Genomic DNA, 15,690 nt, shown 5'->3' on the forward strand with positions numbered 1-15,690 from the left:
TTGCAGCTCCCAAGGCCGGATCCCAACGTGGGGCCCACGATAGATGGGCTCAGCCTTCTGTGCAGTTTTTGCCTGTGGTTATGTGAAGATGTGCTGTCACGTGGTGGTTAAATCCGTTTACATAGAACAACCGAGGGAGGGGATGCTGCTTGTTTCTCTGCCACGGTCCTGGGCTGCCGTGCAGTGGGGAGCTCATCTCTTTATCAAAAATCATCAGAATTCTGCAACTGCTTCATCACATTTTGCAGACTGTGATTTTCAGGATAAAGAAGGTCCCTGTGAGTTCTGAAAAAAGCATCTTGGATTTCAGTCCGATGGTTAATCGATCACCGAGGAAGACTTGAGCAGACTGAGATCTGACAACTCAAGAATAAAATGATTTAAATAAAAGCTGACTCCTCCAGGTGCCAGCCCTCTGTCGGGAGAGAGATGGGACCGTTCCCAGTGAAGAAGGGGAGGGGCTCACAGGGAGGGCTCTCGAGGGAACCGCAGGGGCGTGAACTCAGCCTTGTCTTGAGGAAGGTGCAGCGTGGGCTCCTTTAAAGCAGGGAAGAGCCATACGTGTCATGAGGATGTAAGTCACCGTGTTTTTGTCGTGGACACGAAGGCTCCAGCTCTGGTCTGGGCACAGCAGGGCCCCTGATGCCTGTTCTGGGGTTTGGCCACTGCCCGCCCTCCTGCAGGCTGAGCCCCGACTCTTGGAACTGTAACCTGGATGAGGAAGTGCAGGGAGCAGAGAAAATTCACGGCTATCACACCTTTCAGAGGTGCCCGGAAAGTCCTACAAGATCCCAGCTCTAACGGAGGGGCCTGCCTAGAGGTGGGAGACGCCATGGAAGCTCCGGCCTCCTGCCCCCACAGGAAACATGTCCCAGGCAGCTGTGCCCCTGCAGACCTGTGGAGGGAGGCAGCAATGACGGGGACAGGGGCCGAGGCAAGGGGTGGCAGAGCCAGCAGACGCAGTGAGTAGTGCTGGGGTCACTGCTGAGGAAGTGGCCTTGGAGCAGAGAACCCCCATGAGCACAGCAAGGTCCCAGGGTCGGGGGTGGCTCCAGGTGGGGCTAGAGCCCAGGTAGACATGGGGTGAATGGGCATGGGTGTGACCTCAAGCGCCGGGAAGTCCAGGGCAGGTGCAGCCCTCATGGGGAGGGTGCAGAAGAGGTCAGCAGAGGTGGCCATGGGCCCCGGGGGCCATGCAGGTGTGGGGCAGGAGGGGGCCTAGTAACCTATAGTCTGCATGGGGACACTTTGGAGGGAGAAAGGGGGTTACTGATCACTATGCTGGAACAACAAGGAAAGCCGGCCTCCCTGGACCGCTGGGCATCCCACCATGGCGAGGCAAGGAGCTTGGGCCATGCTCCGGGCACAGCCAGCAGCCTCTGGGAGCCTTAAAGCTGGACATGACCTGACTTCTATTTGCATATTATATATTATAAATATGTTTATATATTTAAAATATTTTGACGTGTTTAACATAACCTCTGGCTGCTGTGGGAGGGGCTGAGGGGAGCAGAGAGCAGTGGGAGGCAGCTGCTCAGAGGTCCGTGCCAGGGCTGAGGGTGGCAGCCGTGGAGGGGCATGGGGCAGAGGCACCAGGATATGTGGGCAGGCAGGGGTAGAATCTGTGGGTGGATGGTGTGTGGAACTGCTCTGGGACACGGGGGAGAGGAGCCAGGAGGTGTGGGCAGGTGGGGGTAGAGCGTGCGGGTGGACGGTGCATGGGATGCTCCAGGCTTGGGTCTGAGCAGCAGTGGCAGGGCTGCCCTTTGCTGAGGTGGCATCTGGGCGAGGATGATGGGCACTGGGGGCCGGAGGACATCAAGAACTCTGCGTGAGACAGGACACCGTGGAGCCTCACACCAACATCCAGGCGGGGGCTGACATGTGGGTGGTGAGCATAGGTGCCTGCTGTCCCGCGGGGCACATGGGCCTCAGGTGTGGGAGCGGGGTCTCCGGGTGGTGGGAGATGCTGCCCAGAGAACAGTGCGAGGGGAGACAGGGCTGGGACGTGCCCTGGGCACTCGGCTCGTCAGCTGGGAAGCCCAGAGAGGGCAGCGAGGAGGCCATACTCTTGGACTTCACCCACCTCATACCTGCTTCCAGAACATTCCATCCCGCCTCTGTTCTTTCGGGCTGTTAGGTTTTAAGAAGGGTCTCTTTTCCTGGTTCCTTATTTTGTTCAATTGTATTCTTCAGTGTTTTTGTCTACAAAGTCCCGCGTGGCTCTGTGTTCACAGAGATTTATGTGAATGTCTTGCATTTTAAAGAAGTCTCCTGCCTTCCCCTGGGGACTGTCTGCTTATTACTGTGGGTACCTGAATGTTCTGAGCCTATAGGAGTGGGGAAATAGTTCCCATGAAGAGTCGGGGATTCGGATTCTCCTTGTCCACAGCCACGTGTCTCCTTGGACAGGGCAGCTCTCCACCTCCCCTTGGACACCGGCTCACATGGTGGACGCGTCTGACTCTCCAGCCGCCGCTTCTTGGTCAGCCTGCTGCTGCCTGGCTGCGAATCCCCTCTCTCGCTCCCTCTGTCTTTCCCTTCTGCCCCCTTTGGCTGCTCCATTCTTTCCTACTTCTTAGAGAAAAATAGACAGTTCTCATCAGAGAGCATGCACAGCTAGGGTTTGAAAGACTGTGACCGTCCCACTTTCTGAAGCGTGACTTACTGAAATATACAAGAAACACACCTACCTAGTGACCAGGACGCTGTATATCCCTGGTCTGAAAGCAGTTGTCACCTCAGTTCAGGGCTCACTAGCCACTCTTGGCCTGCTTTAGGGGATTCAATTTGCACCTCCCAGGATTCTGTGATAAAGCTCAGGAGGTAGATGATCTGTGAATGGCCGAAAGCATTAGCAGTATTATTTAAGGACATGCAAATCAAAACAAAGTTGAATGCACCCAGTCGCTTTTATACATGGCAGATCCCCGGGGTCGCTGATTGGGTGGAGAAGTGATGCCCTCAGAAGCCGCTGGAAGCCTCTCTGCAGGTGCCTTGGCCACCAGTGCACGGCCCTGAGATGCTGCCAGGCTTCTGTGACAGTGACTCCACTGTTAGAAAAAGCGGAATCCAGCGGATACACAGGGTGTTGGTTTTAGCTCTGCTAATGATAAGGAACAAAGCGGCCACCTGGCTGTCCCAGCCTGAGGAAACTGCTAAGGACGTTAGGTTGTATTTACGCAGCAGACTGCCCTGCAGCCATTAGAATCTTGTTGAGGAAGAATGTTTGCTAATAGAGGAATTCCTCATCATAGGGCCAAGAAAAGCCTGGGAAAGAGACAGCGGGGCTTTGTGGAGTTTTCCTTTTGAGGAAATCTTTGCCTGTACCAGGTCATGGAGACACTTTCCTATGTTTTCTTCTAGAAGCTGTGTTGTTTTACCTTTCAATTTTATATCGGAAACCTACCAGGGATTGATTTTGGCACATGACGTAAGCAGGGTATGACTGTGGATATGAGATGGACCTGGCACCATTCACGTAAAAAAGGCTTTACCCGCTGCACTGCAGTTTCACTTTTACAATAAATCCATGGCCACGTGTGTGAGCCTGTGTCATAGACAGCGTTACTGTCCCGTCCTTCGCCTCTCCCGGGAGGATGCCTGTGCCGTGCGACTTTGTAGAGCTTTGCTTTGTTCTGGCCAGTGCAGCAGTGATCTGGGCCAGGCCCAAGCCCAGCCCTCTGTGTCCCTTGCTTACTCCTTCACCTCTGTCCTCTCTGTGAGGACACTGTGTCTAGACTAGTGGCCAGTCCTGGGAAAATTGCCGCGTGGTACCCACTGAGTCCAGCCTAGGCCACCTGACTCCAGCTGACTACTAGACTCATGAGAAACAAGGAATGGTTGTTGCTTCTGTGCAGCATGGCACAAGTTTACTTATTATTTCTGAGACAGGGTCTCATTCTGTCACCCAGGCTATAGTGCAGTGGTGCGATCACAGCTCACTGCAGCCTCTACCCCCCGGCTCAAGCAATCCTCCCACTTCATTTTCCCAAGTAGCTGGGACTACAGGCGTGCATCACTGCACCTGGCTAATTTTTTACTTAATTTATTTTTTTGTACAGATGGGGTCTCACTGTGTTGCCCAGGCTGGTCTTGAACTCCTCAAGCCATCCTCCTGCCTCTGCCTCCCACAGTGCTGGGATTACAGGATGCGCCACTGTGCTGGGACAGCAGAAGTTGGCTGTTAGTCATGGTAGCTCCCTGAGAGAGTCTGTTTTGGATTCTGTTCTGTCTTGGTTCTTTGCATTTCCATCTACATTTTAGAATCCATTTGGAGATTTGCATTTTTATAAAAGCTTCTATACATTGAATTGCATTGAATCTATAGATCAATTTGGGGAAAATAAACATGTTTATAATATTGAGTCTTTGGGTTCATGAGTATGATATATTCTTCCATTTATTTAAACGCTTTTAAATTTCTGTCAGTAACACCTGGTAGTTTTCAGCACCGAGGTCTTGGGCGTGTTTTCTAACACGTCTTCAAAAGTGTTGGTTTTTTTGATACCATTATAAATGGTACATTTGGTATTTTCATTCCTAATTATTTGCTGATGATATATAGAAATCCAGTGATTTAAAAAAAAATTGAATTGAGCGTTCCTCAATGAATTCATTTCTTCATTCAACCAATGTAATGAATACATATTTTTCCAGGATATGGGAAAAGCATGGTGAGTGGCTGCTGTGATCGGGCGAGGGTGAATTATGCATGAAGTGTTAGCTGGTGTGGCTCCGATTCCATAGACACTTCCCCAAGCTGCCAAATGCCTATCTGTTCAAATTAGCGCTGAGCACTGTTCGTACTACACAGCTCTGCAATCAGCTCCAGCACTGGCAGGTCACTGCGATCACGGCTAGGGGTCACCCTGGCGGGTCACCGCGATCGCGGCTAGGGGTCACCCTGGCGGGTCACCGCGATCGCGGCTAGGGGACACCCTGGCGGGTCACCGCGATCGCGGCTAGGGGTCACCCTGGCGGGTCACCGCGATCGCGGCTAGGGGACACCCTGGCGGGTCACCGCGATCGCGGCTAGGGGTCACCCTGGCGGGTCACCGCGATCGCGGCTAGGGGTCACCCTGGCGGGTCACCGCGATCGCGGCTAGGGGTCACCCTGGCGGGTCACCGCGATCGCGGCTAGGGGTCACCCTGGCGGGTCACCGCGATCGCGGCTAGGGGTCACCCTGGCGGGTCACCGCGATCGCGGCTAGGGGTCACCCTGGCGGGTCACCGCGATCGCGGCTAGGGGTCACCCTGGCGGGTCACCGCGATCGCGGCTAGGGGTCACCCTGGCGGGTCACCGCGATCGCGGCTAGGGGTCACCCTGGCGGGTCACCGCGATCGCGGCTAGGGGTCACCCTGGCGGGTCACTGCGATCGCGGCTAGGGGTCACCGCGATCACAGCTAGGGGTCACCCTGGCGGGGCACTGATCATGGCTAGGGGTCATGCCAGTGGTACACTTCTGTGATCAGAGGGGGACTCTCGGCCCCCTGCTACCGATGGGCTGGGATCCCACCAGCGGCCCAGAGGAGGCCTCCGCACAGCCGCTTGTCAGCCCGGCTGCACTCATCTGGGCCCTTCTAGGCGCCACAGCCCTGATCTTGCACTCTAGTTTTCTGCATTATCCTGGAGTCATCTCAGGGGAAATCACGGCTGGTTTAAAATAGAGATGTTGACCTGTGACTCGGTGCCGGCAGGACAGGACTGGCAGAGGAGGTTGGTGTGTTCCTCTTCAGCGTGTCATTCACGTAAAGGAAATAGTGCTTAAATAGTTGTCTCCAAAGAGGACCCCAAATTCTAGAGCAATTGTTGGAGGTTAGCAGAAGGTAATTTCTCTGGAAATAAGATGTAAAGAAAAATGTCATTTCTAGTAGAAATGTGGCTTGACTAAAAGTTAACTCGTGAAAAAAAAATGAAAGGACCTTTGTCCATTTCATTTAAGATTCTGTCAACCTTGGAGCAGCCCTGAGGGCTCAGCTGTCCTCCAGCTCCCACTGGAGCCGTGAACATTTGGCAACGTCATCAATGAGTATGGCCGTGTCCAGCCATAAGAAGGGCATTGGGCCGGATGTGCTGGAAACTCCTCGGAGCGGGAGAGCAAAGCCCTTGGCAGCAGAGCCTGGCCCACGGCAGGCAGCGGTCCCGGCACTGTGATCTGGATGTAGGACCCCCACAGCGTGTCCTTCCCTAACCCCAGACAGGCCCTTGCTGGGCTATTTTGCTTCTTAGAAGTGCCTTTTCTCCGCGGTTTCAAACAGTAACAACACAATCTCAACTTCTGGGATGTATTTTTGATTCAGATGCCAACAATTCTCATGAATAACAACTGATAAAACCTTTCAGCGCGTTACAGATTCTGCTGGGTGACCTCAGGTTTGCCTGAACAGTACCTGCTGCTCAGGTGTTCAGTGATTTTCAAAAAAATCTTCCCCAAGTGCACATTCAGATGTGTGAGTGTGTGCATCATGGACGCTCCCCCCGAATACACATTCAGGTGTGAGTGTGTGCATCATGGACACTCCCCCCGAATACACATTCAGGTGTGAGTGTGTGCATCATGGACGCTCCCCCCGAATACACATTCAGGTGTGAGTGTGTGCATCATGGACGCTCCCCCCGAATACACATTCAGGTGTGAGTGTGTGCAACATGGAAGCTCCCCCAAATGCACATTCAGGTGTGAGTGTGTGCATGGCTGGAGCTCCTGCCACACTCGGTCTCGCTGTTGTCTTTCAGGTCAGCAAAGTGGAACGCGAGAAGAACCAGGAGCTGCGGCAGGTGCGCGAGCATGAGCAGCATAAGACCGCGGTCTTGCTCACGGAGCTCAAGACAAAGCTGCATGAGGAGAAGATGAAGGAGCTACAGGCTGTGCGTGAGACGCTGCTGCGGCAGCATGAGGCCGAGCTGCTCAGGGTCATCAAGATCAAGGACAACGAGAACCAGCGGCTGCAGGCACTGCTCAGTGCCCTGCGTGACGGCGGCCCCGAAAAGGTCAAGACCGTGCTGCTGACCGAGGCCAAGGAGGAGGCCAAGAAGGGGTTCGAGGTGGAGAAGGTCAAGATGCAGCAGGAGATCTCCGAGCTCAAGGGCGCCAAGAGGCAGGTGGAGGAGGCGCTGACGCTGGTGATCCAAGCAGACAAGATCAAGGCCGCAGAGATCCGCAGCGTGTACCACCTGCACCAGGAGGAGATCACCCGCATCAAGAAGGAGTGCGAGCGGGAGATCCGCAGGCTGGTACGTGGGCAGGCAGGGGCGGGCGTGGGCGAGGGTGCAGGCGTGGGCTCGGGGAGCACGCGGGCAGCACCGGCTTCACCCCCCATGACATTCTCAGCACAGGCTCCTCATGCCACCCCTGTTGGTTTTGAGGACCCTAGAGTCACGAGACAACTAGAAAAGGTTCAGACCCATAGTCAGGCCCGCACAGGGCAGGCCAGACTCTCACCTCCCCTTTTCCACAAACACCAGCTCTACTTCCTTTCTTAACTTGGGCCAGAGCAAGAAACCTAGAAATCGGCACTGCCCATCCACACCACAGGGTTCACGGACATCTCTTCTTAGTGTCTCGGGTCACACCTGACACCAGGCAGGGCTCAGTGTTTCGCAGCAGGAGTCCCACACATCCTCACGGGGGGACTCAGAGGGAATTCTCCAGTGATTCTCCAGTTGAACTCACTGGATCCAGAGAGGCGAGATCAGGAGGCCCCGGGGGGTGGGATGGCCCCCGGCTGCCCTGAGGTCCCTGTCTCTGCAGAACCGTTGCACTTGGGCTGGACCAGATGAGCTGCCGGTTTTGTGGATCAATGAGGTCTAACGTTGGCATCTGGTGCATCCTAATAGCTCCAGAGACCTGGGCACCCATGGCAGGCACCAGGAGAGTCGATGTTCTCAAAGGCCCAGGGTTCAGCTGACGAGAATGTCCAGGGATTGCAAGGGACTGATTCCACCCGATGCCCCTTGTCCTTTGGAGAGGAGACTGTCCTGTGATTTTGGGGGAAATGGAGCTCTGTCTTAGAGGTGCGTGCCCCAGCCCTGTGCCTCTTCAGGACCTGGAGCCCCGGGCACCTTGGGTGGGATGCAGTGGTCTTTCCACGGGGCGTGGCTGTGCACCTGGGGCAGCCTCCCTCTGCCTGCTTCCCGGGGCCTCTGATCTCCAGGGATGGCCTCCAGGCTGGGCCAGCATGTGGAACTCCCAGAGAGGGGCAGCCGCTCTCCACACCCACAGCCAGGAAGGGAGAACCAGCCACTGTGGAGTAAATATGACCTCGCCACGGCGTACACGTGGGTGCCCCCAAACGTGCCTAACCCGGGTGATTCCCTTCCTTTCCAAAGTGGTCCCTGTTCCAACCTCCCCTACACCTCTTTGCCCCGTCCCAAGCCACATATCGATGTCACCTTAGCAACCCAAGGACCCGGCCCAAACCAGCACTCATAAGAACCGGGTGCTTTCTTCGCGTGACACGATGCTTCCTTTTCTGTGCGGGGAAGGAAGGAAGCGTTGCCACTGTCCCGGGAAGGTGGGAGGGACAGGTGGCTGCCTCTGCCCAGTGCCACACGACCCTTTCATTTGTCTTGGTTGGATTCGATGCTCTCAGTAGAGGAAGGCAGCTTTTTTCTTAAGTAAAGGCTCGTAACAGAAACCAGCAGTTCCCTGCCATCCCTTCTCACCCCCGATCTGAACCCCCAGAGGCAGCTATTCACAGTTCCTCTGGCTGATTCTTCTGGATTTTATTTCAAATTTTCAAAAGCATGCTCCAACCTGTGTCTTCACTCTCCATCCTCGCCAGATCTCTCCCCTCCGTACAGGCTTTTTTTTGCAGCTAGGGGCAAGCTGGTCCTAAAACTTACACCGAAGTGCAGGTGTGTTCCCCGTTCTGTGGGTTATCTTTTCCTGTGCTCAACAGCATCGTGTTATGATCTAAGGTCTTAAATTTTAAAGTAAAACAGTCTAATTTGCTTATCTTTCCCTTTAGGATTGGTACTCACTTTGTCTTGTTTAGGAAATCTTTCGATCCCAGAGTCAGGAATCTTCATCTTTTAAAAATGTTATAGTTTCGTCTTCCATACTTATGTCTGTAGCAGCCCTTACTTCAAAGACCATCTCCCCCTTTCTCACAGCTCCTCTCTGCCAGATTGCACCTGTTCTTACAAGAGTGGACTTTCTGGTGTCTCATTGTCAGTCCCTCCTCCGCCCTACTTTGTAGTAATTATTCTAGCTTTATAAAAAGGCTTCATTTCTGGAGTAGCACATTCTCCTGCTTTGTTCGCCTTAAAGAGTAACCTGCCTCTCCTTGGCCCTCTAGAATTCCATATACATTTCAGAATCATCTTTGCTGTAAATTAAAAAAAAAACTGTTGGAATTTTGGGTTTTTAACCAAACTGTTCAAGGGTAAATTTTAGCAGAGGGTATAATCATGACTGTCATACAAACTATACAATGAACACGTCAAAGATTTTATTAACTCATTAATTGATGAGGAAACAAGATGTTACAACCAATTCAAATGAGGATTTGGCCCACAGAGATTCACGTTTCCTGCCTGACAAAACCCATTTGCATTCCCGTGAGCAGGAATCATGTCCACCTGTGCCCAGGAAATGCGCACTTTGCTCACACTCTTCTCCAAGTTTAACTTTTCTTTCCATGGAGTCGTAGAATAGCCTAGTCAGAGACAAAGGCACGGGCCTCCCGGGGTCAGGTCGTCCCCAGGGCCTCTGGCATTCCAATACAAGGACAGTCAGAAATCTTCTCTTGCCTATTTCAAAGTCTTACATGATCTTTTCCTACAGAATCCATAGATTTGGGACATCTCCTTTATTTACTGTTTCGATGCTTAAACCCCTGTCAGTGGGAGGACCAGTGTTGCCCGTGAGAGCCCCCGCCCCACCACCAACATCCAGGAACTCTGGGTCTGCTTGGGTCCTGCGGGGGAGAGATTGGCTGGGGGCTCATATCCCATCCGCTGTGTGACTCGCCCCTTCCCCCAGGGGTGGCTGCTGGAGCCCAGCTCAGTCTGCACAGCTGCTGGGATGCACTTCCTTCTTCCACCCCTGACCACAGCTGCCCAGGCCTCATCAGGGACACAGCTCCCATCAGTTCACCCTCAGCCCCATTCCCAGAGCCCAGCTATCTATCTGTCTATATCCTGGTTTTGTGCAATTTAAATAAAATAATAAAAAACCCAGGGAGTACTTGGCTCCATGCCCATATCACAAGAGGTGCCCTGAGGGCATCAGCTGTGGTGAGAGGTGCCCTGAGGGTGTCAGCTGTGGTGATGGAGCTTCTGGTGGCATCAGGAATCCAGCCACCGGGACCCTTTCTTCCTGGGGACCCTGTCCCAATGGGGCCCCCTTGCCTAACTGACAAGGGTCCCAGGACCTCAGATCTTCTCTTTTAAGGCCGTCATTTATGAGAGAACACCCCGGCCTCTAAATTCCCGTGGTGACGTACAGGGCTGCTCCCCAGGCCCAGCTGTGAGGGAGTGTCTGGAGTTAAATCTACAAGTGAGGTGGAGGGGCTGGGAGAGCCAGGCAGGTGTGTGGCCGCTCGAGCTGCGGGGGCTGCGGCACAGCGTGGTGTCCAGCCTGGGCACGAGGGGCAGCTTCATGAGGATGGGGAAGTCTGGGATGGAAGCTGCTCAGAGAGGGACTCGGAACAGGGCTGGGACAGAAAAGTGGGAGGAAGGTGGCCCAGCCCCAGGGGACTGGGGGTGGTCGGAGAAGAGGCAGGCTGGGGTGAGGGTGGGGTCCAGAGGCAGGGCCCTTCCCCAAGTGTCAGCAGAGTCAGTAGAGCTGGGGGTGCTGCTGGACCTTTAAGCCCGGGGCAGGACAGTGGCCTCCCGGGCCTGGCAGGAGCTGCAGGCAGGAGGAACATCATTCCCAGGTTCCAGGACAGCCACCAACCCAGCTCATGGGGCCCCAGCAAGGCTAGGTGGGCGACGGAGGCCTCGGGTTCTCCCAACGAGAGACAGCTGCTATTACAGCTGAAAATATCACATAACCTTGGTTCCTTACATCAGGCAAACATTTTGCTGTTTCTGTGGCCATAGCACGGGCCGGCACCTGAGTCCTAGAACATTCTGGTGTGGGACACTCGGCCTCGCCAGGCCCTGGGTGAGGACATAGCGGGTCAGGGATGGGTCTCTGCTGCAGGGAGCACCAGCCTCTGGGAGGAATCGATCTTTGCTCACGGTCAGACATTGCTCCCTCGAGAGCTGTCCCATGATGGCCTCCACCCCCAGGTGTGGGCACATTGCCGTGGCCCTGGGAGGGTGGTATCTGAGTCTGGGGACGGGCAGGCCTGGGGATGGAGCACTGTGGACGAGGCTGGCCTGACTGGGACGCTGTGGGAGCTGGGGGTTTCCGTGCCTCCCTTGCTACTTAGTGCCACACGCATGGCCACAAACCCAGCAAGGATGTGCTCTCTAAGGGCGCTGCTTCTGTGGGGTGGAACCTGTCCCACCAAGGTCTACCCTGAGGACAGTCGCGTCTGGCAGGGCTGGTGAAGGAGGGGGAGGGTCTGAGGGAGTCCTGGGTGTTCAGCACACACTCAGGACCATCATCTTCTGTTCCCAAAATGGACCCCGTGATTCAAGGTTCTGCCTCCCTAACTCTGGCCAGCAAAGCCTCCTGTCTTTACTTTGGGTCTGTTTTGTTCACTACTCAGTCCCCAGCACTTACAGTAGGTGTTCAATAAATTTTTGTTGAATGGATTTCAACAAGAGGTGGCCCATTTGTAAAGAGCACAGCACCCCCGTCCCCACAAAGGCCCAGAGTCAGAGGCCTTCCCAGCCCCCCTGGTCGGCTCCCCGGCTGTTGGGGCCCTGACTGCCACCTGCCCCAGCACCCCAGCCTTGGCCCAGACACCAGCCTGACTGTGGGTCTTCTGGGCCGAGGCTCCTGGGTGCCAACGGGAGGCTGTTGCCATCTCAGGGGCCCACTGGGCACCTCGGTTAGCCCCTGATGGGGAGAGACTGGAGGGGCCACACAGCAGGGCAGGGACTGGGCAGGGGCAGAAGCCCAGCCGGGCAGGGCCACACCTGCTCTCAGAGCATGGAGGCTTTAACAGGCAAGCCCCCTGTCTTGTCCTGGGACCCTAAGTGCAGACCTGGAAGTGTGGCACCTGGTGGGGGCTCAGGGTCTCAGAGAGGAAGCCAGAATGAGGGAAGACAGGAGAGGCCTGCAGGGTGGGGATGTGGGAGCCAACAGACACCCCAGACAAGCACGGTCGCTGCTGCCAGGGCAGGGCTGGGCACAGCAGGGCTGCAAGGCTGCACTCAGGGCTGGGCTGCTGGAGAAGCTGGGTTATCCAGTGGGTCAGGGACGCCCTCTCCCTGCCCAGAAGGTTGTGGTGGGTGGCACTGGGGTTAGAGTTGCTGCTCTGCCCTGTACGTGTCAGAATGCCTTGGCTAGGGAGCTCAGGAATCACCCACTGGCCCAGGGCCCATCATCTTCAGGCCCCAGTGATTCCACTGTGCAGACCCCTTGATTTTACAGCAGAGGAACCTGGAGCCTCGGAAGGCTCCGGAGCCAAATCCTCATCTGCGCATGGCCCACTCTGTGCTCCTGGAGAAGCTGGGCTCCCAGCAGCTTTCTTGGCCAAATTTCTGCTAAAGTCAGACGTGGAAGGGGCGAGGCACTTTCCACCCACAGGTGCGATGACCAGTGCCCCATCCTGCCCGTGCATCTGGCTGGTGACAGGCTCTGAGGACAGGGCCGAGCTGGGGCCCCAGAAGCAGCTGCGTGGCAGATCTGTGCCATGTCATCACAGAGCCTAAGAGAGCCGTCTGGGTGCACGCAGCTACTGCATGCACGCTCAGCACGTTTGCTAAAATACAAGTTCAGACGTTGTTAAAGACTCTATAAATCCAAAGAATTAGAGGCAAAAGCCAGTTTCTCCTTCCCATAAAGATCTGTGATTTCTAATATTGGTTCCTCCTCCCCCAGTTGTCTAGACAGCTAGTTAAAGTGGAATGCTAATGTACAGCAGTGATTAAAACCCCATTCAAATATGGCTAGAAAAATGAGGTCAGTTTCTCCCCAAGTGCTATTTTGGGGGTGGGGGTAGGAGGAGTAGCCTGTCCTTGCTTTTAGCCTGGAGACGGGTGTCAGGTAAGTGACTGAGAGCTTGTGCCAGGCCCTTGCTCTCTGATGGCGTCACTCAGAGTCTGGGCATGAGTGTGTCTTCAAAAATGGCATTGCTGAGTGCAGCAGCAGCAGCTTCCTTTGCACCCCAAGCCTGGCTCCCACACGATGCTTTGGTTTTGCTGAAGACCCTGAATTGTGACTTCCAGCCACCCACAGCCAGATGCAGCATCGGCTTCTGGGGCCAAAGCCTCGCCGTACAGGTGCTTGCCTTGCAAATGATGAGGGGGTCCCTGAGGTAAGGCCCACCCTTGAGTAGCTGCCCACGGTCCTGGCTGTGGATGTCCAGAGACACCTGCTGGGGACGAGTTTGGGAATATTGAGAGCCTTTACAGTCCCAGGGCGTGGCTGTGCCCACAGCCGAACTAACCCAGAATTTCTGGAGGGTAACGCCTGGCATCAGGGTTCGCTTTTCTTTCCATTTTGTGGATGTTGAGGAAACGTCTACAGAGAATGGGCTCAAATCCGGAAGAAATGTGTGATGATCTGGGGTTGTGTGTCCACCATGACCCAGCACTGGGGTGGGGGCCCAGCAGGATTGCCCCTCCCGGCAGCACCCGTCCTTCCGCTGCTGCTTTGCCCACCCCGGTGCGTCACAGCCGAGCCGGCCACATCACCTACATCCATTGCCACGTGGTCACCCGTCCCACCCTGGCACATCACAGCTGAACCAGTTGGCTGCGCCCTACACGTCCATTGCCACGTGATCACACGTCCCACCCCGGCACATCACAACTGAGTCGGCCGGCCACACTGCACACATCCATTGCCATGCAGTCACCTGTCCCACCCTGGCACATCACAGCTGAGACGGTGGGCCACGCCATACACGTCCATTGCCACACACATCCATTGCCACGCGGTCACCCGTCCCACCCCGGCACATCACAGCCGAGCTGGCCAGCCGCATCGCACACGTCCGTTGCCACGTGGTCACCTGTCCCACCCCAGCACATCACAGCCGAGCCAGCCAGCCGTGCTACACATGTCCATTGCCACACGGTCACCCGTCCTTCTGTGAGAGGCATTTGAGTCATGTCCCACACTTGGCCATCATACGAGCACCTATCACATCCTGGGTGGCCGCGTGCATGCCTTTCTCTTGTGCGTTCACGGGGCGACGAGGGGAATTGCAGGGTGGTAGGTCGGGCAGATGCTTCACCTCAAGACAGAAGAGCCATTCGGCTGGTGGGCAGAGCCCCCCTTCGTTCCACATCCTCGTCAGTGGCAGTATTGCCATTTCTTTAGGACAGCGGCAAGAAAGAGGCTGGCCATTCCACTGCCCATCTGCATGTCACCTTTCATAAAACACCTGCTCATGTCTTCCCTGCCATTAAGCCAGAGTATTCACCTTCTCCCCGCTGATGGCTTCTCTCAGTCTGTGGCTGACCCAGTTGTCTTCCTCATGCTGGCTTTGGATGAAAGAAGTTTGGCATTTTAAGGAAGCCCAATTTGTCGGTTTCTTTTGTGTGCTGTGTGTGTCTGGTTTGGACATCCTCTGCCCCTCTGAGGGCGTGAAGTTGCCCCCTCTGTGTCGCTCAGATGCCTTATTGTTTTTCTCTTAACATTTAATTCTATAATTCATCCGAGTTCGGTTTTTGTGAATGGTTTGAGATGGATTGAGTTGGATTGAGTTGGATATCCCTGCTTGCCGTGTGGATATCCAACTATTTCAGGACCGTTTTTTGAAAAGACCGTCCTTTCCCCCTGAACTGCGATAGCACTTTGGTCGTGCATCAAGTGAGCCCACAGACGCGGGTCTCTTTCCAGGCCCCGTTACCTTCTGCTGGTCTGGCGCTCCGCCTCGCGGCGTTAGTACCACGTCTTAGTTCCGACGCTCTAAAGCACATCCTGACATCTCGTCGTCTAAGTTCTACAACTTCCTTCTTTCCCTTCTTCAAGATTGTTACCGCTTTTCTTTATGAAACTTAAATCAGCTTGTCAGTTTCCACAGAAAAACTGGCACCTTGAACCTTAATGAACCTGGTGTATTTACTGTTAGATTTTTCTCTTCTCTCAGCCATGTTTTGTAAATTTCAGTGTAGAGGTCTTACATATCATTATTATAATTATTCCTAAATATTTAACGTTTCATGCTATTATAAAGGGTCTGCTTTTCAAATTTTAAAATATTACTTTCCAATTATTTTTCGCTGCTATACAGAAATACAATTGATTTTTATATCGATCTTCTAACCTGCAGCCTTGCTAAATTCACTTATTCATTCTAACAGCTTGTTTGTATATTTCAAAAATATTTTCCATGTACATAATGTTGTATGTGAACAAAGACAGTTTTGGGGGTTGTTTTTTGAGAGATAAGTTCTCATGATCGTATCTCACTGCAGCCGTAAACTCATGGGCTCACGCAGTCCTCCCACCTCACGTCCCAAAGTGCTGGGATGACAGGAGTGAGCCAACATACCTCATCCCGAAGACAGTTTAAGTCTTCCTTTCCAAGCTCATACCTTTTGTTTTTTTCTTTGCCTTAATGCACTGTGAAGGCCTGCAGTGTAACTTTGAACAGAGAAGTGTTGAGAGTGAC

General features: G+C 54.3%; 1 protein-coding gene across 21 annotated transcripts in view; it reads left to right on the forward strand.

Annotated features, from left to right (window-relative positions):
* JAKMIP3 (Janus kinase and microtubule interacting protein 3) overlaps window positions 1–15,690 on the forward strand; it is a 150,864-nt gene that overhangs the window by 73,990 nt on the left and 61,184 nt on the right. For all 21 annotated transcript variants that reach the window (XM_063782293.1, XM_063782301.1, XM_063782302.1 and 18 more), the window contains exon 3: window positions 6,740–7,237. In XM_063782293.1, the coding sequence (XP_063638363.1) occupies window positions 6,740–7,237 (498 nt within the window). The remainder of the gene's footprint in view (window positions 1–6,739; window positions 7,238–15,690) is intronic.

This window comes from Pan troglodytes, chromosome 8, assembly GCF_028858775.2.
Source record: "Pan troglodytes isolate AG18354 chromosome 8, NHGRI_mPanTro3-v2.0_pri, whole genome shotgun sequence".
Taxonomy (NCBI): domain Eukaryota; kingdom Metazoa; phylum Chordata; class Mammalia; order Primates; family Hominidae; genus Pan; species Pan troglodytes.